Source organism: Scyliorhinus canicula, chromosome 3 (assembly GCF_902713615.1).
Source record: "Scyliorhinus canicula chromosome 3, sScyCan1.1, whole genome shotgun sequence".
Lineage (NCBI taxonomy): Eukaryota > Metazoa > Chordata > Chondrichthyes > Carcharhiniformes > Scyliorhinidae > Scyliorhinus > Scyliorhinus canicula.
In genome coordinates, this window is record NC_052148.1 from 133,977,038 (window position 1) to 134,001,508 (window position 24,471).

At 47.5% G+C, this 24,471-nt stretch overlaps 1 protein-coding gene across 3 annotated transcripts in view; it reads right to left on the reverse strand.

The window, feature by feature from the left end:
* Window positions 1-20,546, reverse strand: part of n4bp2 (NEDD4 binding protein 2) — a 116,074-nt gene extending 95,528 nt beyond the window's left edge. For all 3 annotated transcript variants that reach the window (XM_038791379.1, XM_038791377.1, XM_038791378.1), the window contains exon 1: window positions 20,168-20,546. In XM_038791379.1, coding sequence (XP_038647307.1) covers window positions 20,168-20,444 — 277 coding nt within the window. In that variant the 5' untranslated portion in view covers window positions 20,445-20,546. The remainder of the gene's footprint in view (window positions 1-20,167) is intronic.
* Window positions 20,547-24,471: the final 3,925 nt, after the last annotated feature.

A 24,471-nucleotide genomic window follows, 5' to 3' on the forward strand; every position in this document is an offset into this window, starting at 1 on the left:
CTGCTATGGGTTACAGTGGGTATGAGAATATTGAGCTTTGGGGTTATGGTGGTTTTCTGGGATGCAGTTTTTTTGCACTAGTTTTGTTTGTCTTTGATTTCAGGGACTGGGTCATGGGGGAGGGGACTGGGAGAAGGGGGGCCTGGGCAGGGACCACCACACTGACAAGGGAGGGTTGGCTAGTGAACAGCTACTTGCCTAGTGTGATGTGGGGGGGGGGGGGGGGGGGGGGGGGGGGGGCACGGTCATTGGAACCTGGTCGAACAGGTTTCAATGGGCCTGGGAGGTGTGAAGGGGTGGGGGGGAAATGGGATCATTGCTGGGAGAAGAGGAAGTGGATGGGGGGGATTATTGGCGAGAGGTGGTGGTGGCCACTTTGAAGATCTGGAGGCAGTTTAAGCAACATTTTAATCTGGGGGCTAGGTCGGGTGGGGGGGGGGGGGGGGGGGGGGAGATGCCGATGAGGGGGAATCAGCAGGGGGTTGTATCGACGAATTATGGGTGGATCCCGGTGAAGGATAGGGAGTCCATGGATGGGGTTATGGTGAAGTGGGAGGAGGGAGGGGGGGGGGGGGGGGGGGGAGAAAGAGAGAAGAGAGAGACAGCAATGGAAGAGGGACTGTGGTGTGAGGTGTTGCAAAGGGTGTACGCCTCAACCTTGTGCGTGAGGTTGGGGTCCATGGTTATGTATAGGGCACACCTCACAAAATTAAAGATGATCCATTTGTTTGAGGGGTGGAGGATGTTTGTGAACTATGTGGAAGAGACCCCACAAACCATGTTCACGTGCTTTGGTCCTGCCTAAAGCTAGGAAGGTTGGCGGGGGTTTTGCATATGGATGTGGAGCCTGGTCCCCTAGAAGCCATTTTCGAATGTCTGAATGGCCCAAGTTGCAGGCAGGTGCGGGGGGAAGACTTATTAGCCTTGCCCCGCTGATCACTCATGGGCAGATTTTGTTGGGGTTGTGGGCAGGACCACCTGGAGAAGATGAAGTTTGAGCTGAGGAGGGAGTGAAGGAGGGGTTCTACAATCCTTTGTTTATTATTTAGTATCAGGAGTTGGTTGCCGTTGAATGTTGGGGGCGGGGCGATAGGTTCATAGAATTTGCAGTGCAGAAGGAGGCCATTTGGCCCATCAAGTCTGCACCTGCTCTTCGAAACAGCATCCTACCCAAGCCCACACCTTCACCCTATCCCCGTAACCCAGCAACCCCATCTGGACAAGGGCAATTTAGCATGGCCAATCCACCTAACCTACATATCTTTGGACTGTGGAGGAAACCGGAGCATCCAGAGGAAATCTACGCAGACATGGGGAGAACGTGCAGATTCCACACAGACAATTTCCGTTTTTGTTCTATGAGTCTATGTTTTAGGTTTTATATTGTTGGGGTCATTCTATTGCTTTCTTTCTTTGCATAGTGAAAATTAGAAATATGGTGAATAAAAATATATATTTTTTAATTGATAAATGGTCTTCGCAAAGTAACAATTATATCTGGATGGCACTGATCACAACTTAATGATTGCAATGTGGCAGCACCATCACCCCATCCATTAAACCCTTAAAAATAGCTTTCCCTCAAGAAACTGTACCAAATTCTAAGACAAGTGCAAGCAACCGATTAGATATTGTAGTGCAGCAAAATTAACCTTTGTAAATTCAAACATGTTCAAAAATTTGAACAGGTCAACAATGTTATAAAAGTGAGCCTTAAGGATCCAGCAAAGACACTGACAGAGTGACAGTGGTGGGAGCAGCCTGGGTAACTGAGAGACAACAGCAAGGATAGTGACAGAGTAACAGTGGTGGGAGCAGTCTGGGATAGATCTGAACAGACATTTTAAACCATGGCTGAACGAATCTGTGACCTAACATGTTAACTTGAACCTTCAGAACTCACTCACTACTCAAATCATTTGCCGTTTACCTGGCTAACTAATTCGTTGGTATCAGCAACAACAAATTGTCATTGATCAAGTGACCAACGGTTAATTTCCTTTTGTTTTGCTATATCTCCAGATATAACCTGTACTAAACTGCCAGATTTTAGTAAGAAGTCTGACAACACCAGGTTAAAGTCCAACAGGTTTGTTTCAAACACCAGCTTTCGGAGCACTGCGCCTTCCTCAGGTGAATGAAGACGTCACCTCTTCATTCACCTGAGGAAGGAGCAGTGCTCCGAAAGCTGGTGTTTGAAACAAACCTGTTGGACTTTAACCTGGTGTTGTAAGACTTCTTACTGTGCTCACCCCAGTCCAACCCCGGCAACTCCACATCATGCCAGATTTTTGGAAGACTTTTCGTTTCGCTTTTCCACCACACATCCCCTTCAACATAAATGACTACTGACTACAGGTACAGTGCCAATAAAACAGCACCCTTGGGACTGAGTCTGTGCTGTATTTTGGATGTTTCCAGTTTTCACCGTGGACAGAGTATTGTGGGCATGTTTTTTCCAAGTAAAGATTGCAAGGGCAGTTTTGAAAGAATTGAAGACCATGCTGTAAGGTAAGTCAGCAAATTATTTGAAGCTGCTTCACATCAGTCAGTGTTATTTTGCCAGATTTGACCTGTAATGTTAACCCCAGAACATTTTAATCAGCAGACCTTTAGATGAACACAACATTTACCCAACAAGCCGAGATTAGACAATATTCCCCTGTTCTCGGGAGAAACTCCTCTCCCCACCAAGGTCAAGCAATAGTACAAGACTTGCCCAACTCCATTACATCAATGCAAACAGAAACCCAACAAAACTTCACTTGGAGCTGCAGGAGTGCCATTTCTGACATGGTAAAAAGCTGCCATCAACAGTACTGAATTCCGCCACAAACGGTATACCTGTGGTCCAGCATTTGTCTCACTCCTCCCCTTCCAATCAAGCCAAGGGTTCAACCCTGGTTCAATGAAGTGCAGGAGGCCATGCCAGAAGCACCACAGGCATATCAAAAAATTAAGAGTCAACCTGATGAAGCTACAACACAGGACTACTTGCATTCCTGTGATAGACAGAGCTCAGAAATGAGATAACCAGCACATCAGATCCTGACACATCCAGTTGTGAATGGCAGTGGACAATTAAAAGTTAACTGAAGGAGGCAGCGCCCAGCACATCATTGCAAAAAAGATAGGCTAGAGCAGTTGCAACAATGCCATGGGGCTGGTTTAGCAGAGGCCTAAATCGCTGGCTTTGAAAGCAGACCAAGGCAGGCCATCAGCACGGTTCAATTCCCGTACCAGCCTCCCCGAAGAGGCGCCGGAATATGGCGACTAGGGGCTTTTCACAGTCACTTCATTTGAAGCCTACTTGTGACAATAAGCGATTTTCATTTCATTTCATTTCATGTGGATTATTCATCTCTTGTAGCCACCTAAGATGGACACTGGGCTACCAAAATGGAGAACTGCTAAGGCTGCAGGGAGAAAACAGTCTTAGCAGGACAAGCAGTTTGCAGAAGGCTAATTAGCATTCTGCACGTATCGAAACCAGTTTATGGCCAGGTGCAAGATCTCAACCAAAGGTGTAAATGGCAACAACGCTTTGCATAGTAATGAGGCGATCAAGATCCAGGCCAGCACAATAGATACATTTAGATATGAATAGATACTTTTGAGAGAGGCCCAGACAAAACGGCACCATAAGTATCCATCACAAAGAACCCTAGAGACTGCCCCACCCATCGAGAAGAGACCCTCAGATTGGGGGGTTTGGAAAATATCGATTGGGAGAAGACCCAATCGATACCTAGCAGGTGAAAGAGCCCGCCCCAAAGGGCACGGACCTCTCGGACCTATAAAAAGGTCAAGCACATGATTCGGTCTGTTGCTTCCAGACTCCGGCCTAGGTTGTTGCATCCTGACTCCGACCCCAGCCTCCAGATCCTGTCTTTCATCACCGGCCGTTGAGCACCAGCCATCGTTCAGTAAGTGCCAAAGCGACGCTCGCTACGTGAACCCGGCATTGCTTATACTCTAGTCGACTATTAGTGAACAGAAGGTGCAGTCCAGAAAGGAACAAAGGCCTTGTCCCCTGACCTTGCTGGTTCCTACTTAGATAAGTATTTAGTCGTTTAATAGTAGAAATAAGTATTAGTCTTTAGCGTATGCATGTGTATTTATTATAATAAATATTAATCGTTTGAACTTACTAATCGGTGTACAGTTTTATTACTTTGAACCTGACCTTGATATACTTGTGAGGTGTCTAAATACGGCACCTGGCGACTCCGAGCTGAAATTACATACACAGAGCTGTAGTAGTGTTAAGCACACGGCCTTTAAACGGAGGCGTGTTAATACACTCCAATAAACGCGTAATACACTCAAGTAAAACGTGCAACACTCTACATCCTCCAGGCATCACAGATTGCCAGTATTCAGCCAATCGATTAACTCTACATGATATTAAGGTACAATTGAAGGCACTGGACATTGCAACAGCAATGGGTCCTTACAACATTCCAGTAACAGTACTGAAGACTTGTGCTCTAAAACTTGCCATGCCCCTAGCCAAACTTGTCCAGTACAACACCCAGCAATGCAGAAAGAGCTGAACGCCAGAGCTGAGGTGACACTAAATGCCTGAGACATCAAGACAGTATTTCAGAGTGTGCATCAAGAAGCCCTCCCAAAACTGGAGTCTATGGGAATCAGGAAGGGAACTTTCAAATGGTTGGAGTCTACTTGGCATATGGTTGTGGTTGCTGGAGGTCAAGCATCTCAGTTCTGGGATATTACTGCACAAGATCCCTGGGGCAGTTCCTCAGCCCAACCACGTTCATCTGCTTCATCCATCACCGTCCTTCCACCTTCAGGTCAGTAGTGAGGCTGTTCGGCATGTTAAGAACAATTTGCAACTCCTCATACTGCAACAATCCATGTTCAAATGCAGCAAGACCTGGACAATATTCAGGCTTGGGCTGTGTCAAGTCAAATTTGCACAACACAAGTACCAGGCAATGACCATCTCCGACAAGAGAGAATCCAACCACTGCCCCTTGACATTCAATGACATTACCATCGCTGAATCCCCACAGTCAACATCCTGAGGGTTACCATTGATCAAAAACTGAACTGGACTAGCCATATTAATACTGGCAGGTCAAAGGCTCAGAATCCTACAGCGAATAACTCTCCTCCTGACCCCCAAAGCCTGTCCACCATTACAAAGCACAAGTCAGGGGGCAAAATCCTGGAATTTCCTCCCTAACAGCACTGTGGGTGTACCTACACCTCAAGGACTGCAGCAGTTCAAGGAAACAACTCACCACCACCTTCTGAAGGGCAACTAGGGATGGGAAATAAATGCTGGCCTAACCAGCAACACCCACATCCTATCAATTTTAAATTGCACTATTTTGAAGAACAGTGTGCTGCCAGCCTGGAGCGTTTTAGACCATGAAATGTTTAATTGACAGAGAATTCTAGCAGCTGGGATATTTATTATTGCAGCTGGGAGTAAATGCTCTGAGTATGCCTGAAGGTCTGAACAGAATGCTGAGCTTGCTAACAGTGATGTTCGATTTGTACTATCAGAGTGAAGCTGGTACTGAGTGTAATTACTGCGAGTTTAGGGAGAAAGGAAATTCTGTGAGAAGGAGGTGAGTCAGAGTTTTACAGCATGGAAACAGGTCCTTTGGCCCAACTTGACCATGCCGTCCAGTTTTTACCACTAAGCTAATCCCAATTGCCCACATCCCTCTATTACCCATATAACTGTCTAAATGCTTTTTAAAAGACAGAATTGTACGCGCCTCTACTACTGCCTCTGGCAGCTCGTTCCAGGCACCCACCACCCTCTATGTGAGCAAATTGCCCCTCTTAAACCCTTAAACCTATGCCCTCTAGTTTTAGACTCCCCTACCTCTGGGAAAAGATGTTGACTATCTACCTTATCTATGTCCCTCATTATTTTATAGACGTCTATGAGATCACCCCTAAGCCTCCTACGCTCCAGGGAAAAAAGTCCCAGTCTATCCAGCCTCTCCTTATAACTCAAACCATAAAGTCCCGGTAGCATCCTAGTAAATCTTTTCTGTGCTCTTTCTAGTTTAATAATATCCTTTCTATAATAGGGTGACCAGAACTGTACACAGTATCCCAAGTGTGGCCTTACTAATGTTTTGTACAACTTCAACAAGACATCCCAACTCTTGTATTCAATGTTCTGACCAATGAAACCAAGCATGCCAAATGCTTTCTTCACCATCCTGTCCACCTGTGACTCCACTTCCAAGGAGCTATGAACCTGTATTCCAAGATCGTTGTTCTATAACTCTCCCCTTTGTTCTATAAACCCACCTTCTGAAGGGCAACTAGGGATGGGCAATAAATGCTGGCCTAACCAGTAACACCCATTTCCCATCAATTGTAAATTGCACTATTTTGAAGAACAGCATGTGCTGCCAGTCTGGAGTGTTTGACCATGAAATGTGTAATTGACAGAGAATTCTAGCAGTAGGTCTTGTCCTGATTCAATCTACCAAAATGTGTCACCTCTCATTTATCTAAATTAAACTCTACCTGCCATTCATCAAGATCCCGTTGCAATCCTAGATAACATTCTTCACTGTCCACTATGCCACCAATCTTGGTGTCATCTGCAAACTTACTAACCATGCTTCCAAAATTCTCATCCAAATCATTAATACAAATAACAGTGGACCTAGCACTGATCCCCGAGGCACACCGCTGGTCACAGGCCTCCAGTTTGAAAAACAACCCTTCACAACCACCCTTTGGCTTCTGTCGTTAAGCCAATTTTGTATCCAATTGCCAATGGATCATCCTGGATCCCGTGAGATTTAACCTTATGCAACAACCTACCTTGTCAAAGTCCACGCAAACAACGTCGACTACACTGCCCTCATCTACCTTCATGGTTACCTCTTCAAAAAACTCAATCAAATTTGTAAGACAGAATTTTCCACTCACAAAGCCATGATGACTGTCCCTAATCAGTCCTTGCCTCTCTAAATGCCTGGATATCCTGTCTCTCAGAATACCTTCTAACAACTTACCCACCACAGACGTCAGGCTCACTGGTCTGTAGTTCCCAGGCTTTTCCCAACATCCCTTGTTAAACAAAGGCACAACATTTGCTACCCTCCAATCTTCAGACACCTCACTTATGGATGTCAACAATTCCAATATCTCTGCTAGGGGATCTGCAATTTCCCCCTGGCCCCCACAAAGTCTTGGGTTACATTTCATTAGGTCTAGGGGATTTATCTACCTTCCAGCACCTCCTTCTCTGTAAAATGTACACTCCTCAGTACTATCGTGGTGGGGCCAGAGCAGAGGAAATCTAGGCGTTCCAAGAAGGCTCTGCTCATGAGACAGGAGGGAGCTGGAGATGGGAATGCCCCTACCATAGTGGTCTAATCTCAGGACAATCTTTCATAGATGACAACATTGCTACCTCAGAGTTGGAGGAGCCGGTGAGGGGAGGAGGCTCAGAAAATCCCCCGAAAGATTGACATTGTGATGAATTGTTATGGACTCTCTCCCCTTGTGTTTCTCAACCTTTTATAGTATATAGTAACTACATAACATGTTCTCTAAATATGTCAGTGAGAGACTTGAAAGGGGTGGGGGGGGGGGAAGAGGATGTGGTAGTGCAGCCCTTTTAAAGGGGCAAGCCCTCATGGTCCACGTGGCTGGCTCGAGGCACACGATGGGGGCACACGATCTCTAACCAGTGGGGAAAAAGCACAGGGCTCTGGTAGTTGGAGCCCAGACAGAGTGGACTTGGGCAAAGAGTGAAGACCGGTTTAGTAACTCTATGCCTGTGTATAGAAACATAGAAAATAGGTGCAGGAGTAGGCCATTCGGCCCTTCAAGCCTGCATCAGAATTCAATATGATCATGCACATTCAGTATCCCACTCCCGCTTTCTCTCTATACCCCTTGATCCCTTTAACCACAAGGACCAGGTCCAGCTCCCTCCTTAATATATCCAACAAACTGGGCCCAACAGCTTTCTGTGGTAGAGAATTCCACAAGTTCACAACTCTTTTGAGAGAAGAAGTTCTTCCACATCTCAGTCCTGAATGGCTTACTCCTTATTCTTCGGAGGAAAGGTTTGCAGGTATTTTGGCCTATTTCTGGGCGAAAATTTCAAATTTTCAGGATGAGAAAACCACCTTTCCGCATCTCTCAACACATCCTCGTCAGAGGAAATTGGAAATATACTTTGCATTTGGGATTTTACTTTACTTTTTAAAAGTAGCTGCTACTAAATTAAAAAAACACAAGCCATGGAGAAGTAAAGCCAAGTCAAGGTCAGGTAAAATAAATCAGTATAAGTAAACCAAAGTGAAATAAAGTTAATAGAACAGAGGTACATTGAAACTATAGCAGAACAGCTGGGTTGTGTGGGATGCATGTCCTGCAATATGCGGCAAGTCATGATGCTCCCAGTGTCCGAGACAAGTATGTGCAGCAAGTATCACCAGCTGCGGAAACCTCAGCTCTGGGTTTCAGAGCTCAAGTGGCAGCTGGAATCACATCCGGAAGGCTGAGGGCCATGTGGACAGCACCTTCAGAGAGGTTGTCAAACCGCAGCCTGGAGGAAGAAAGGGAATGGGTAACCAGCAGGCAGTCCAAGAGAACTGGGCAGGTGGTGCTGAGTCCCCTTGGGTCCCACTCAACAATCTGTTTTCCGCTTGGATACCGGTCAGGGTGTTGGTTCCTCAGGAGTGCAGTCAGAGGAAGGTTTGTGCCGTCGCATGCAGTTCTACTGTACGAGAAGGAAGAGCAATAGTGATGGTGGATTCATTAGTTAGAGGAACCAAAAGGCATTTCTGTGACTGTAGACATGACTCCAGGATGAATTTATTGCCTTCTAGTGAGAGTCAAGGATGACACTAAGCAGATGCAGAACATTCTTCTTGGGGAGGGTGATCAGCCAGAGGTTGTGCTCCACGTTGTTACCATGACTTGGGGAGGAAAGGACAAAGTCCTGAAAGAAAATTTCAGGAACTCAGAAGGATATTGATCAGATTCCTCCCAGTACAATGTGTCTTTGAGCATAGAAATAGGAGATTTGAGAGATTGAATCGGTGAATGGAAATCTGGTGGAAGAGGGAGGGCATCAGATTTGAGGTATTGGGACCAGTTCTGGGAAAGGTGGGACCTGCAAGCTTGACGCTCTACACTTAACAGAACCGGGGAAAAACTCCCCACACGAAGATTGGTTAGTGCTTGTTTAAACAAAATTGGCATGGGGACGGGAACCTGAGCGCAAATTCGGAGCAGGGAATGGGAGATGGAAATCGGTGGATGACTCTGCAAGACAGAAGAAGCACAAGTTAAATAGTGCACAGGACAGGAATTTGGTACTGCTGAACCCTAACTCCAATGTTGAACAATATAGGAAATAAAACTGACGGCATAAATAGAAGCATGGCAGCATCATTACTATAATGAAAAGTTGGCTTAAAAAGGGACAGAAATGGCAGCACCTGAATATAGTGTTTTAAAGCAGGATAGAGGGGGATAAAAAATGTGGGGATATAATATTGGTTAAAGAATCAATTGCAGCCGTGAGGAAAGATGATGTACGGAATGAAGCCAAACAAGTTGAGCTCAAGAAATAAAAAAAGGCAGCCGCACTGCGAGGAGTGTACGATGAACCCCCCAAATAGTGGAAGGGAATTAGTTAGAAGAAAGGAATCTTACCATCCTACTGTTCATTGTGCTTTCCCTTGCCTTGTTAGTTCCCCACCCCCCCTACCCAAAATGCACCACCTCTTTTCAGCGTTAAATTCCACATGCCACTGTTCTGACCATCTGAACAGCCCGCCTATATTGTTCTATAATCCAAGACTTTCCTCCTTGCTGTTTACCACACCACCAATTTTCATGTCATCTGCGAACGTACTGATTATACCTCCCAGATTCACATCTAGATCATAAATGTACGTTAAAAACTAAGAGACCCAGCACAAATCCGTGCGGTACACCACTGACGCTTCGCCTATAGCCAGAGAAGATTTGGAAATTGGCGTTGGGCCCCTGAAATCGGATCCCTGGCTCCCAGAGCTGCCTGGGAGCCATCTTGCCTGGATATTTATCACTTTTAAGCCAACTATTTATCCACTTTTTAAGCGCACTAAAACCTCCTCCCTGATTTCTAGACCTACATTGTCCTTCTCCACAGTGAGCAGATATAAAAAAAACACATTTCAAGCCTTGCCTATGACTTTTGGCTCCAAACACAGATTGCATCTTTGGTCCCCCATGAATTCAGCCTTGCACTAGGTCAGGACTGCCCCAATGTCTTGTACACCCAGATTGAATGTCCCTCCCACTTCGAAGACCATTTGTGCTTGCCCAACTCAGGATCTTCTCGCTGTCCTGGTACCGGGTGTGCAACTTTGTGATGATGGCCCGTGGCTGCTCTCCCGTTTTGGGCCTCAGCCGGAGTAACCTGTGGGCTCTGTCTACCTCTGGGGGCTTGGAGGTTCTCCACCTCCCCGATCAGCTTACCCATGTACTCCTTGGAGTACCCACCCTCGATACCCACAATGCAGAGGTTTTGGCGGTGTGACCGGTTCTCCTGATCTTTGACCTTCCCTTTAAGCATTACTTGCGTTGCCACCAACCTTGCCATCTGTCTCCAATGAGGCGATCCAGTCACTCTGATCGGTCACTGCTTTCTCCAGCTCTCTGATCGTTGTTTCCTGCAACTTCCAGCCGTTGCTCCATCTTTTCCAGCACCACTTTGAAGGTGGCCAGGGTGTCTGTGACCGCTGCCTTCAGGTTGCCATCATCTCCAGTTATCTCTGTGCTTTAGGAAGTCCATCCATTGGCTTATTGGTGGTATTCCAGCATGTGCCTTGGGGACCTGGCCTGTTGGGCTGTGACTGGCTCTGTCTCCAGTGTTAGTCATCATCTCATTCATTTCAGGACTCTTGCTAATCCTACCGTCCTTTTGGCTCTTAGAATGTCTTGATTTCTGTGGTGATCTTGAAGGATGATGGGGAGGGGAGAGAGGAGCAAAGGTTTGCAGGTATTTTGGCCTATTTCTGGGCTAAAATTTCAAATTTCCAGGAGGAGAAAACCACCTTTCCGCATCTCTCAACACATCATCGTCAGAGGAAATTGGAAATATAGAACATAGAACAGTACAGCACAGAACAGGCCCTTCGGCCCTCGATGTTGTGCCGAGCAATGATCACCCCACTCAAACCCACGCATCCACCCTATACCCGTAACCCAACAACTCCCCCCCTTAACCTTACTATTAGGACACTACAGGCAATTTAGCATGGCCAATCCACCTAACCCGCACATCTTTGGACTGTGGGAGGAAACCGGAGCACCCGGAGGAAACCCACGCACACACGGGGAGGACGTGCAGACTCCGCACAGACAGTGACCCAGACGGGAATCGAACCTGGGACCCTGGAGCTGTGAAGCATTTATGCTAACCACCATGCTACCATGCTGCCCTAAATATGCTTCGCATTTGGGATTTTACTTTACTTTTCCCCACCCCTGTATTTTTCATGCCCCTTTTTCTTTTTTAAAGTACCCCCCTTACACTTTGCATACTCCTCTCAGGCTTCAAATGTTTTGAGCCCCGTGTTGGCCTTAAGCCTTCCCTTTTTGCCTTATCAATCCTGTATATCCCTTGACATGCAGAGTTCTCCGAATTTTATCCCACCCTTTACCTTTACGGCCCTGTTTGACTCCCACTGCTCTGGTGTGCATTTTCCGACAAGTTGCTGCTCCCAGTCCACTTCGGCCAGATCCTGTCTTATCCTATTAAAATCAGTCATCGTCCAGTTAGAACCTTTATTTGCCGTCCATCTTTGTGCCTTTTCGTAACTATTTAAAATCGTTTTTTAACTATTTTTCAAAAAGTTGCAGAACACAACCACACACGTAAGCATCAGTACAATGGGTGTAGGCAGCACAGTGGCTAGCATTGCTGCCTCACGGCGCCGAGGTCCCAGGTTCGATCCCGACTCTAGGTCACTGTCCATGTGGAGTTTGCACATTCTCCCCATGTTTGCGTGGGTTTCGCCCCCACAACCCAAAGATGTGCAGGGTAGGTGGATTGACCACACTAACTTGCCCCTTAATTGGATAAAAATTGGGTACTCTGAATTTTTTTTTTTAATTTTTAATGTTTTTTTAAAAAAGTACAATGGGTGCAGTGCAAAGACCCAGCCTTGTGCACAAGGTAGTAGATTTTATAACATCTCACTCCAGTGGTTCCACCCTGACCCCCGTGACCTCAGACATGGCTTCAAAGAACGTGGCCCATAATCCAACCAGTTTTGGATAGGACCAGAACATTCGGCATGGTTAGCCGGAGCCCTCTGGCAACACTCACAGCTGTCCTCCAACCCCTGAAAGAACCCACTCATGCATGTCCTGGTCAGGTGTGTCCTGTGCATCACCTTCAGTTGCATCAGGCCCAGGCTTACGTGCAAGGTAGTGGCGTTTACTCTGTATAAGATCTCACTCCAGAGTCCTCTCCCTAGCTCGAGGCCTAGTTCCTCGTCCCACCTCTCTCTCGTTTTGTCCAATGGGCAGGTTAGGTGGATTGGCCACACTAAATTGTTGGTTTAGCACACTGGGCTAAATCGCTGGCTTTTAAAGCAGACCCTGGCAGGCCAGCAGCACGGTTCAATTCCTGTACCAGCCTCCCCGAACAGGCGCCGGAATGTGGCGACTCGGGGCTTTTCACAGTAACTTCATTGAAGCCTACTCGTGACAATAAGCGATTTTCATTTTTCATTACTTCCTCTAGGAGTTGTCTGTATATGTCTGCTCACTTCCCCTCTTCTAACTCTTCTGTGATCTTAGTCTGTCGAGTTGGGTGTGCACTGGACTTCTGGTGGCAGCCACGGAGGGGTAGATCGCACATTTGATAGCTCCCGTCTGTAACCGACTTTTGGACCTTTTTCCCCATTTTTCCCCCGGATTTTATGGGATAAAGCAGTGAAGAGTGAGACAGTAAGGAGAAATCCCGCTCCGGTGTATGGAGAATTGGACTAGGAATGGCCGCGAGAGACGACTAAGTCCTATAAGGGAGACGCAAGCAGAGCTGGTAACACGGGGCAGCATGGCGGAGGACAAGGGCCACAGGGAGACGGCACAGCGGTCGACAGAGCAGCTGGTGAAGTTTTTAGAGGATTGCTTCGCCAAGCTGAAGGAGGACATGCTGGACCCGATTAAGGCTTCGATTGATCAAGTGGTTCAGAATCAGGAAACTCACAGGAGAGCGATCCAGGAGGTCGAACAAAACTTGTCCGAGCACGAGGAGTATATAACCGTGCTGGAAAGCAAGGTGGGGATGATGCACGACCGCCAGAAAAGAATGCAGAAGCTGCAGGACCTGGAGAATAGGTCCAGGAGGCAGAATCTCAGAATTGTTGGCCTCCTTGAAGGCACCGGATGCAAGGGCCTATGTGACGGATATGTTGGAGAAGTTGATGGGCCCTGGGGCGTTCCCTGGGCCCCTGGAATTGGACAGAGCGCACAGAGCCCTTGCGAGGAAGCCCAGAGCGAACGAACCGCCGAAGGCCATGGTGGTAAGTTTTCACCGTTTCATGGACAAGGAACACGTTTTGCGGTGGGCCAAGAGAGAACGGAACAGCAAGTGGGAGAACTGTGAGTAGCGCATTTATCAGGACCTGGGAACGGATTTGGCCAAGAGGCGAGCTGGGTTCAATCGAGCAAAAACGACCCTCTTTAAGAAGGATGTGAAGTTCGGGATGCTGTACCCAGCCCATCTGTGGGTCACACATGGGGTACGGGACTTCTACTTTGAAACGCCAGACGAAGTATGGACCTTTATTAAAGAAATGAAGCTGGAGGCGAATTAAAAGACACTTAAGCCGTGGAGAAGTACTGTGGCAGCGATTTGTCGTGCTGGATTGTAAAAATTTAAGTAGCTCTATGTGAAATAATGGGTTGTGTGGGTGGTTAAAGGTTGATCTGTCTTGCAGGAACCTTGTTAGAAGGGGGTTGGGCTTTGAATTCAGTTCTGCTTTTTGGGTGACTACTTTTCTCAAGTGATTGTTTCTTCAGGTTTTTTTTCTGTTGTTTGTTTACTGGGGTATATGATGCTTTTAAAGATTTTTCTGTTTGTTTACTGGGGAATATGATGCTTTTAAAATGTTTATTCATGTGGGGGGGGAAAAGAGAGGAGAGTACAATAGGGAGACAGACTGCTTGGTGCAAGGGGTGGGAGCTATCGAGTCAGCATGGGTCAGCTGACTCTCCAAAGCACAGTCGTGGGTGGACAGGTGTTGAGCTTGAGCTTGACTTGGGGGATTGGGTTTTTAGTGTTGTTGCTGGGGGAGGAGCGATGGGGGAGCTGCTTTGCTGACAGGAGAGGAACTGTTACTAGGTGGTACTGCGAATCTTGGGGGAATTTGGCACTTTTCCGGGGTATGAATTGAACATGGGGAAAAGCGAGATGTTTGCAATCCAGGCAAGAGGGCAGGAGAAGAGACTGGGGAGAGCTGCCGCTGAGAATGGTAGGGAAGAACTTTCGATATCTGGCAATCCAGATGGCCTGGAAATGGGAGGTACGACACAAGTTAAACCTATTCCGGTTGGTGGAACAAATGGAAGGGGATTTTAAAAGGTGGGACATGCTCCAGCTATCACTGGCGGGGAGGGTACAGACTGTGAAAATGATGGTCCTCCCCGGATTTCTGTTTTGTCTTTCAGTGCCTCCTCATCTTAATCCCCAAGGCCTTTTTCAAGTGTGTGAATAAGATTATTTTGGGCTTTGTGTGGGCGGGAAAAACCCCGCAAGTGAAGAAAGTGTTGCTGGAGTGCAGTCGGTGGGAGGGTGGGTTGGCGCTACCGAACTTCTGCAATTACTACTGGGCGGCTAATATAGCCATGATTAGGAAGTGGGCAGTGGGGGAGCGGTCAGCATGGGAGCGGATGGAGGCGGCTTCACGTAAAGACACCAGTCTGGGAGCATTGGGAACGGCACCTCTGCCGTTCTCGCCGGTCTGATACTCCACAAGTCCGGGGGCAGTGGCGGCTCCGAAGATCTGGGGGCAGTGGAGGAGATTTAAGAGAGAGTGCATGGAGCATTGATTTGGACCCCGATTTATAACAACCACAGTTTGGACCGGGGTAGTTGAGATGGCGTGTTCCGGAGTTGACAGAGGGCAGGAATTAGAAGGATGGGGGATCTATTTATAGATGGGAGCTTTCCCAGCTTGAAAGCTTTGGAGGATAAATTTAAATTGCCTGCAGGGAATGGTTTTAGGTATTTGCAGGTGCATGACTTCCTGAGAAAACAGGTGCCGGCCTTTCCGCTGCTGCCGCCATGGGGGATACAGGATAGAGTAGTTTCCAGTACCTGGTGGGAGACGGGAAGGTATTGGATATTTACCAGGAGCTTTCGGAGGCGGAGAAAAATCCGGTGGAGGAGCTTACCGGGAATATTTTGCTCTTGCTCAGGTTTCGTTTGTATTCCAAAAAGGCTCCAAACTCCCTCAGGAACTCATGTTTGAGATGTCGAGCAGGTCATCTGCAGAGAGACTCTATGGTCCCAGTCACCTCTCTGAAAGCCTCACACCCCTCCACTGATCCGAGCATGATTGACAGTGGCTCAATTGCCAGAGCAGCCAGCAACGGAGACAACAGGCATCCCTGCCTTGTGCTTTTGTGCAGCTGGAGATAGATTGAGCTTGTGGTATTCATTTGGATGCTCACCGTAGGAGCACTATACAGCAGCTTCACACACGAGGTGAACACTGGCCCAAATGCAAACAGTGCCAGTACCCACAGTACTCCCACTCCACCCGGTTGAAGGCCTTCTCTGCATTCAGGGAGATGATCACCTCTGGTGTCTCGGGTGGGGACATTTCCATGTTTGCCAGGTGTCTGATGTTCACTGTCTGCCTTTGACAAACCCGGTTTGTTCTTCCACATTCACTACTGGCAAGCAACTCTCCCGTTATCTTGCCCGAACTTTAGCGTCAAGTGTTCAGAAGTGAGATAGATCTGTATGACTCACACTCCGCTGGGTATTGTCTTTCTTTGGAATCGGTGAGATCAAAGCTTCTGCCATTTTGGACAGCAGGACCCCCCTGGACAGCAAGCTGTTGAATATCCCCAGCAGGTGTGGGGCCAGTACTGCCACAAACGTTTTGTAGAAATCCACCGGGAACCTATCAGGTCTCAGTGCCTTCCCGGATTGCATGGAGTTGATGCACTCGATGACCTCCACTAGAAGCAGGACACAAGACATGGAGAAGAATTAGGCCATTTGACCCATCGAGTCTGCTCTGCCATTCTATCACGGCTGATATATTTCTCATCCCCATTCTCCTGCCTTCTCCCCATAACCCTTGATCCCCTTATTAAACAAGAACCTATCTATCTCAGTCTTGAAGACACTCAGTGACTTGGCCTCTACAGCCTGCTGAAGCAATGAGTTCCACAGATCCAACACACTCTGACTGAAGAAATTCCTCCTTATCTCAGTTTTAAAAGTTCGTCCCTTCAGTCTGAGGCTGTGACCTTGGGTTCCAGTTTTTCCTACTCGTGGAAACATCCTCTCCATGTCTACTCTATTTAGGCCTCACAGTATCCTGTAAGTTTCGATAAGAATCCCCCTCATTCTTCTAAACTCAGAATACAGACTGAGTCCTCAACCGCTCCTCGCATGCCCTTTTTCCTCTTTCCCCCCCACTACTCACTCACTCATACTCTAGTGGGAAGGACAGTCCGTCCATGAACCGTTTCATTTTCATGTCTCTCCCCCCGCCACACCCCAGCCATACGGATGAGTACAGTCCCCGCTAGAAGGTTGCAATGGCCCCATTGATCTCCTCTGGAGCTGTGACCATCCATATCCCCCTTTGTGTCTGATCTGTGCAATCTCTTGTGCATCCGCCTGCTTCTTCAACCGGTGGTCCACCAAGCGGCTGGCCTTGTCCCCATGTTTGGAGAATGTCCCCAGTGTCCATGGAGCTGGCTCACTGCTTTCCCAGCTGAGATCAGCTCAAACACCATTTGTAATCTACTTCCGTGTGTGAACAGCTCCATGGTTGGGATCGTTGTACTGCCAATCCACCTCCAGTATGGAGTTGATCAACCACTGTCTGGCTATACTCTCGCCGCCATCCCTATGTACCCTGTATGCTGTTATCTTTCCCGCCCCCCAACCACTGCCTTCAACTACCTTTAAATCTCGCCGAGTTATGGTCACTATCAACAAAATGCTCCCCACTGACACTTCCAGAAGACATTTGACAAGATGCAGCACAAAAGATTGATCCAGAAGGTGAGATCGCAGGGGGTGGGGGTAATAGTACTAGATTGGATATTGAGGATTGGCTGACTGACTGAAAGCAGAGGGTCAAGTTAAATGGGTCCATCTCTGGCTGGCGAACTGTAACTAGTGGGGTGCCGCAGGGGTCAGACCTCAGACCTCAACTGTTTATAATCTATATCAATGATCTGCAAGCAGGGACAAAGTGTAACATAACAAAATTTGTGGATGATACTAAAATAGGTGAGAAAGCAGGCAGTGAAGAGGAGATACAGATTTTACAGGCGGGTATAGATAGGCTAGGAGATTAGGCCAAAATCTGGCAGATTGAGTTTAATGTAGATAAGTGTGAGGTTATCCATTTTGGCTGAAAAAATAGAAAGGCAAATTATTATTGAAATGGAAAGCAGATTCAAGATGCGTCTGGGCAGAGGGATCTGGGTGTCTTTGTTGATGAATTACAGAAAGTCAGTATGCAGGTACAGCACGTAATTAAAAAGGCAAATGGAATGTTAGCGCTTATTGCAAAAGGACTGGAGTATAAAAGTAGATAAGTATTGTTGATGAGGCCACATTTGGAGTAGTGTGTCCAGTTTTGGTCTCCTTAGTTGAGGAAGTATGTGGTGGTATTGGAAGCAGTTCAGAAGGCGTTCGCCAGATTGATTCTGGGGATGAAGGGATTGGCATACGAGGAGAAATTAAACAGTTTGGGCTTATACTCACTGAAGTTTATCAATCCCTTTTAGTATTTTGTATACCTCTATCAGGTCCCCTCTCATGCTTTGAAAGTAAATGTCGACCAAATGTTCGCCCTTGTGGGGTAAACTAGAACAAGAGGTCACATATATATGTTGAGAGGCCGTAGATTCAAAACTGAGATGAGGAGGCACTGCTTCTCACAGAGGGTGGTGAATTTGGCCATGATCTGTTTGAATGGTGGAGCAGGCTTGAAGGGTTGACTTGCTTAGTTCTGCTCCTAATTCCTATGTTCCTCCCACCTGCCCATCTTCACTCACTAAAATTAGGTGAAGTACCACCCCTCCCTTCTACAACTTGCTGGTTCAAAACGCTCTCCTCGATGCACTTTAAGAATTCCACCCACTCTAAGCCTTTCACTTTGCCCATCCCAAATAGTATTGGGGAAGTTGACATCTCCTCTTATTGTTACCCAATTATTTTTACACTTCCTCACTGCAAACCTCCCTGTAAGATGTTGGTCCAGTTTCAGTGCAACCGGTCTGACTTGTAAAGGTCCCATCTTTCCCAGAAACTGACCTAGTGATCCAGGAAACTAACCCCCCACCCGTGCACCATCTCTTCAACCACACATTCATCTGCTGCTCTATCCTCCTATACCTATAATCACGAGCAGGTGACACCAGGTTTAATCCAAGGATTACAATCTTTGGGGTCCTGCTTTTCAATCTATGGCCTCGCACCATAAATTCTTGTTGCAAGACTTGTTCCCCCTTTCTACCTATGCACATTCAAGAAAAATAAGCCCAGTTCTGCTTGAATATTACATGAGTAAAACAATGAAACAGTGGTATTTGGAACAAAATTATATCATAAATTAGTGTTAGGTTTCTATTGAATTGCTTGATAAAATTAATGCAGCAAAATCACATTATATTGAAAATTACAATGTTGACATTTTCCATTGGATACACACAATAAATTGAGACCCTTGGAAGAATCTGATACAAAGCCAGTCCAGAGATGAGTGTCCACTGCTCTGGTGACATCATTTTACATCACAATGTGTACGATGGCATTAATGAGTTCGACATGCATCTCAACTTTAAGCACGAAACACAAAATTCAGGGATTCTAATTTCAAAATGCAAGGGGAAAAAAAACTTAATCCACAACTTTAAAAATGATAGAAATTAGTCAATTGCAACATTCATGGCCCTAATGAAGAGGCAGATCAGAGTTGCAGGATTCTTAAAAATTTAGTACTCAACTAGGTTTTTAAAAGACCAGCCATATAACCAACATATCTGTGTAGAGTCAGTTTTGTTAGATATCTTAGACATCAGTACATCACCACGCTTGCAGTGACGTGAAGCAATTTAAACTTTGTACACACCTTGGCTATGGATTCTGACTACACAAATGTGCAACAAGCAAGAGTGACAAGACCACGAGATAGCTTTGAACACAGTATATATAATTTATAGCCAGATTCAAAGCCACGTTTGAAAATCTTGGATTAAACTTTTAATAAATTAAATATGAACATTTATTAAGAATTGGACAGAACCAGCATCTCTGCTGCTTCTCTCCGAACATTCATAAGCTGACAATCAATACACATCTCCTTGTCCCTGGACAAAAAGAAATGCACAACTACTGCAACTCAGGTCTGAAGAATGCACGTTACATTATCCCAGTAGGACAACACAGAACTCACTGACAACTATCTCAATAAAGTACTGATCATATATTGTAGCAAATACGATAAGCTTCAAAGTAAGAACTTTGGGGTTTCTGTCAATGGAACTTAAAACAATCACCCAACAACTAAAACTCGCATCCTCTGCCTTTGATCACAAGTCACTGTAATAATTTAATATTTTCTGCAGTTAAAAAAACTTGGTCAAAAATCCTTGAAACTGTGTGTACGGCGATTTACACCATGATGGCAGATTGGAGATTTTAAAAGATGTTTTCATGACCGATCACCTTTGACCTTATGTCCACAGTTTCCTCAAAAAAAGAAAACGATTTGTTTCCCGGATCGACTTCCATAAACAACAGAACAGGGGAGGGAGGTGATGGAAACACGGAGGAAATATTTAACCGTGCATCTGCCGACTGCAGGTACAACCGAACAGTGGAGATCTGAAAGGCAAGGGCTCTGCTCCAACTGCAGCCCCGCGCGCCCTCCATTACCTTTAAAGTCACATTCGGAGAGCACCACATACACCACGCTGGGGTCCAGGTGAGAGAACATCTCGGTCATTCTATCCAGCAACTCCTCCTTGTTCACCCCGGCCGAGCCCGAGGAAGCAGCGGCCGAACTGGAGCCCGAGGCCCGAGTAGGAACTGGAGCCCGGGCGCGATACACTGCGCCCGGAGGCGGCACCGAGGCACTGATCCTGTGAGGAGGCCCCAGTCCAGGCGGTCGAGCCGGACTAGATGCGACGGGATTTCGCCTCTTTCTCGGCATTTTATTTTGCAACTTCCTCTCAGCCAGAGTCGGTGGCCAGGCCCGGGGAACGGCCACAGCGCGAGAGCGGACCGGAGTCAGAGCGCACGCTCAGTGCGGCGGCGCGCGCCGGGAGGAAGGGGGGGGAGCTACGTGCTAGAGTCACGTGGTTGGAGAGAAAGGCCAATGCAGTCACTTGGCCCAATCAGATAGATGCTTGCCTCTGACTGGCAACATTCAACCTGCAACAATCTGGCAGGGTTCTTGTTCCCACACAACCAGTGTCCATAGCAAGTAGATTCAGGCCATTTGGCCCTTCGAACCTGCTTTGCAATCGTCGCCTCAACTTCACTTTCCTGTTATGTGGAGAGGCCGGCGTTGAACTGGGGTGAGCACAGTAAGAAGTCTTTTTTTTTTAAACAGACAATTTTATTGAGGTATTTTCGGCATTGTAAACAGTAACAATATGCATTAGTGTGTAGATACCAATTACAAAAAACATAGTGCAAATAACAGTACCACTCTCGCAGATAGACCCGCCTATTCTTCCCTCCTACTCTACGCTATTCTACACCCCCCCCCCCCCCCCCCCGCTGATGATTAGTTCCCCGCGAAGGAGTCGATGAATGGTTGCCACCTCCGGGCGAACCCCGATAGTGATCCCCGTAAGGCGAACTTGATTTTTTCCAAGCCGAGAAAGCTTGCCATGTCCGACAGCCATACTTCGGTCTTTGAGTCCCTCCAGGCCAACAGTATCCGTCGCCGGGCTATCAGGGAAGCAAAGGCCACAACGTCTGCCTCTATCCCCTCCTGTACTCCCGCGTCTTCCGACACCCCAAAAATCGCCACCTCTGGACTCATCGCCACCCTTGTTTTCAGTACTCGGGATATGACGTCCGCAAATCCCTGCCAGTTTTGGACACGCCCAGAACATGTGGACATGGTTCGCTGGTCCTCCCCCACATCTAGCACACATATCCTCCAGCCCAAAGAATTTGCTCATCCGGGCCACAGTCATATAGGCCCGGTGAACCACCTTGAACTGAATCAGACCGAGCCTGGCACATGTTGCGGTTCCATTTACCCTCCTCAGAGCGTCTGCCCATACGCCTCCTTCAAACTCCCCACCAAGCTCCTCCTCCTACTTAAGTTTCAGTTCCTCGGTCCCTGTGTCCTCCGCTCCCATAAGCTCCTTATAAATATCTGAGACTCTATCCTACCTCACCCCTGGAAATTACCCTGTCCTGGATCCCCCATGATGGAAGGCGTGGAAAGGACGGGACCTGTCTACGTATGAAATCCCGCACCTGCAAGTACTGAAAGTCATTCCCCCTCGCCAGCTCGAACTTCTCCACCAGCGCCCTCATGTTCGCTGTAGTAATCCACGGGAGGCAGGAGTTCCGTCACCACACCAATATTTATTTACAATAACGATATTACAGGAGCAGCTACAAACAGTGCTGCTAGCAGTCCAGTCAACTTAAGACTGGCTCACAAAGCCTACACAGGTGATTATATGGGCCCCCTCAATGAGCTATCATTGAGGGAGCTCATACTCCAATTGGCCAACCAATAAAGCCAATTGGAGTTCATTACACCCCTCCCCCCACAAAGGTCCGAGGAATTCGTGCCAGCTGGCATTCCTCTGAGCTTCTTCCTGCTCCTCATGTCTGGGTCTGTCACCTCTGTGTCGTCCGCCGGGTCGTTCTACAAAGTGGGCGGGGTGTACCTTATAGGTGCCCGTCTTTTCCTTGACGACCTCCTTGGAAGTTGTTCTTCCTCCTCCTTGGGGAGAGGTGTCGAGGCGGCCTTGTCAAGCGTGTCCATTTCCGACTCTGAGGACTGGATGACGGGGTCTGGAGAAATTGCTCGGGGCTGGGGTGTGGGTATCCTTTCCGTCTGGGCTATCCCAGCTTGAGGCGGCCCTGCTTCGCCTGCCTCCAGGTGTGGCTCCGCTGCCCTTATTTGGTCTAGGTGTTTCTTCAGCACCTTACCTCCTATTGAAACCTCATAGGATATGGGCCCTGTTTGGGACTCTACCGTGCCTTTGACCCACGTTGGTCCATTCCCATAATTCTTGACCCAAACCGGTGCCCCCACCTGGAAATGTCTCTGCTGCCGACTATTATCATGCCCCCTGCGTTGGGCCTCCTGTTGTTTCTCCACTTTCCCCGTTAAATTTGGGAAAAGGAGACTCAGCCTCGTTCGCATCCGCCTTCCCATTAAGAGTTCAGCTGGCGGTATGTCCGTTGTGGAATGCAGTGTGGTCCTGTAATCAAACAGCCAGCGGGGGAGCTTTGTGTTCATTGACACTGCCAAGGCTGCTATGTCTGTGTCCAAACCTGGCCACCAAACGTAGCTTCGAGCTAGCATCTTCATTTTAGACACCCCTGGGTGTCCGTGATGTAACTCGGTTAAGATTGCCTGGCGGCCCTGAGCTGGGACGATTACCTGGGCTCCCCATAATAGGATACCGTCTTCTACGGTTATTTGGTCCCTTCTGCTCCAGTATGGGTGCATCTGGGCTCCACTGGTCTTTCCAGTTCCCCTGTTAGCAGTAAATGCTTCATCTTGGCTAAAACTGGGTCTTTTTGCGTCCACAACCGAATATGTTGTGCGTCTACTGGTAGGGTGTCCAAAAAATTTAGAGTCATTACTGTCTCCTCTACTTTTGGTATTTGCGGCGGAGTGTCCGGGACGGGAAGTCTGCTCAAAGCATCTGCATTTGCTACTCGCGTTCCTGGTCTGTGCTCCAGAACGTATCTATACGCCACCAGTAGGAACGCCCAGCGTTGGATTCTAGCTGATGCAATCGGGGGTATTGACTTGTCTTCTTTTAATAACCCTAATAACGGCTTATGGTCCGTCACTATGGTGAATTTCCGCCTGTACAGATACTGGTGAAATTTTTTTACTGCGAATATCACCGCCAGTCCTTCCTTCTCGATTTGGGCGTGCTTCCTCTCAGCCATCGCCAAGGTCCTCGAAGCATAGGCTATTGGCCGTTCTTCCCCATTCCTTCCTCTATGGGCTAAGACGGCTCCTACCCCGTAGGGGGATGCATCACAAGTGACCACCAACTCCTTCCTTGGGTCATATGCTCTAGGACATTTTCGGATGACAGCTGTTCCTTAATGTCCCTAAATGCTCGGTTTTGGCGGGTGGACCATTTCCATTCTTGCCCCTTTTTTAGTAGCTGGTGGAGGGGTTCTAGGATGGACGCCCTATTTTCAATAAATTTTCCATAATAGGTTACCAACCCTAGAAATGATCGTAACTCCTGGACCGTGGTGGGAGCTGGGGCTTCTTTTATTGCCCTTACTCTGTCTTCTAATGGGTGTAAGCCTGACTCGTCTACTTTATATCCCAGGTACGTCACTTGTGGGGCCAGAAAAACTCATTTTTCCCTTTTTAGTCGTACGCCTGCCTTTGCGAAACGCCTGAGCACTTCCTCCAGGTTCCTTAAGTGTTCCCTGTTTGTCCTACCCGTGATTAAGACATCGTCCAAATAAATCGCCACCTGCGGTAGTCCCTGCAGAATATTTTCCATCGTACGCTGGAATATAGCGCAGGCTGATGACACTCCGAAAGGTAGCTTAGTATAACGAAAAAGGCCCTTCAGGGTGTTGATCGTAGCGACCTTCTGGGAGCCCTTGTCCAGTTTTAACTGCAGGTAGGCGTGGCTCATGTCTAGTTTCGTGAACAAAAGCCCACCTGCCAATTTGGCATATAGGTCGTCTATTTTCGGGATTGGGTATTTGTCCAGCAGTGCGTATTTGTTTACTGTCTGTTTGAAATCTCCACAGGGATGTATCGAGCCGTCTGGCTTCAAAATTGGTACCACCGGTGCTGCCCATTCCGACGTAACCTTTCTATTTCGTCATCTACTTTCTTCCTTAATACAAAAGGTACCGGCCTGGCCTTACAAAATTTCGGAAGGGCTTCTGGGTCCACGTGCAAAGTTGCTTTGGTGCCTATGATTTCATCCAATTAAGCTCGGTCCGGAGCCCTCTACTATCGTCAACGGTAATCTGAGCAATTGTTTCTC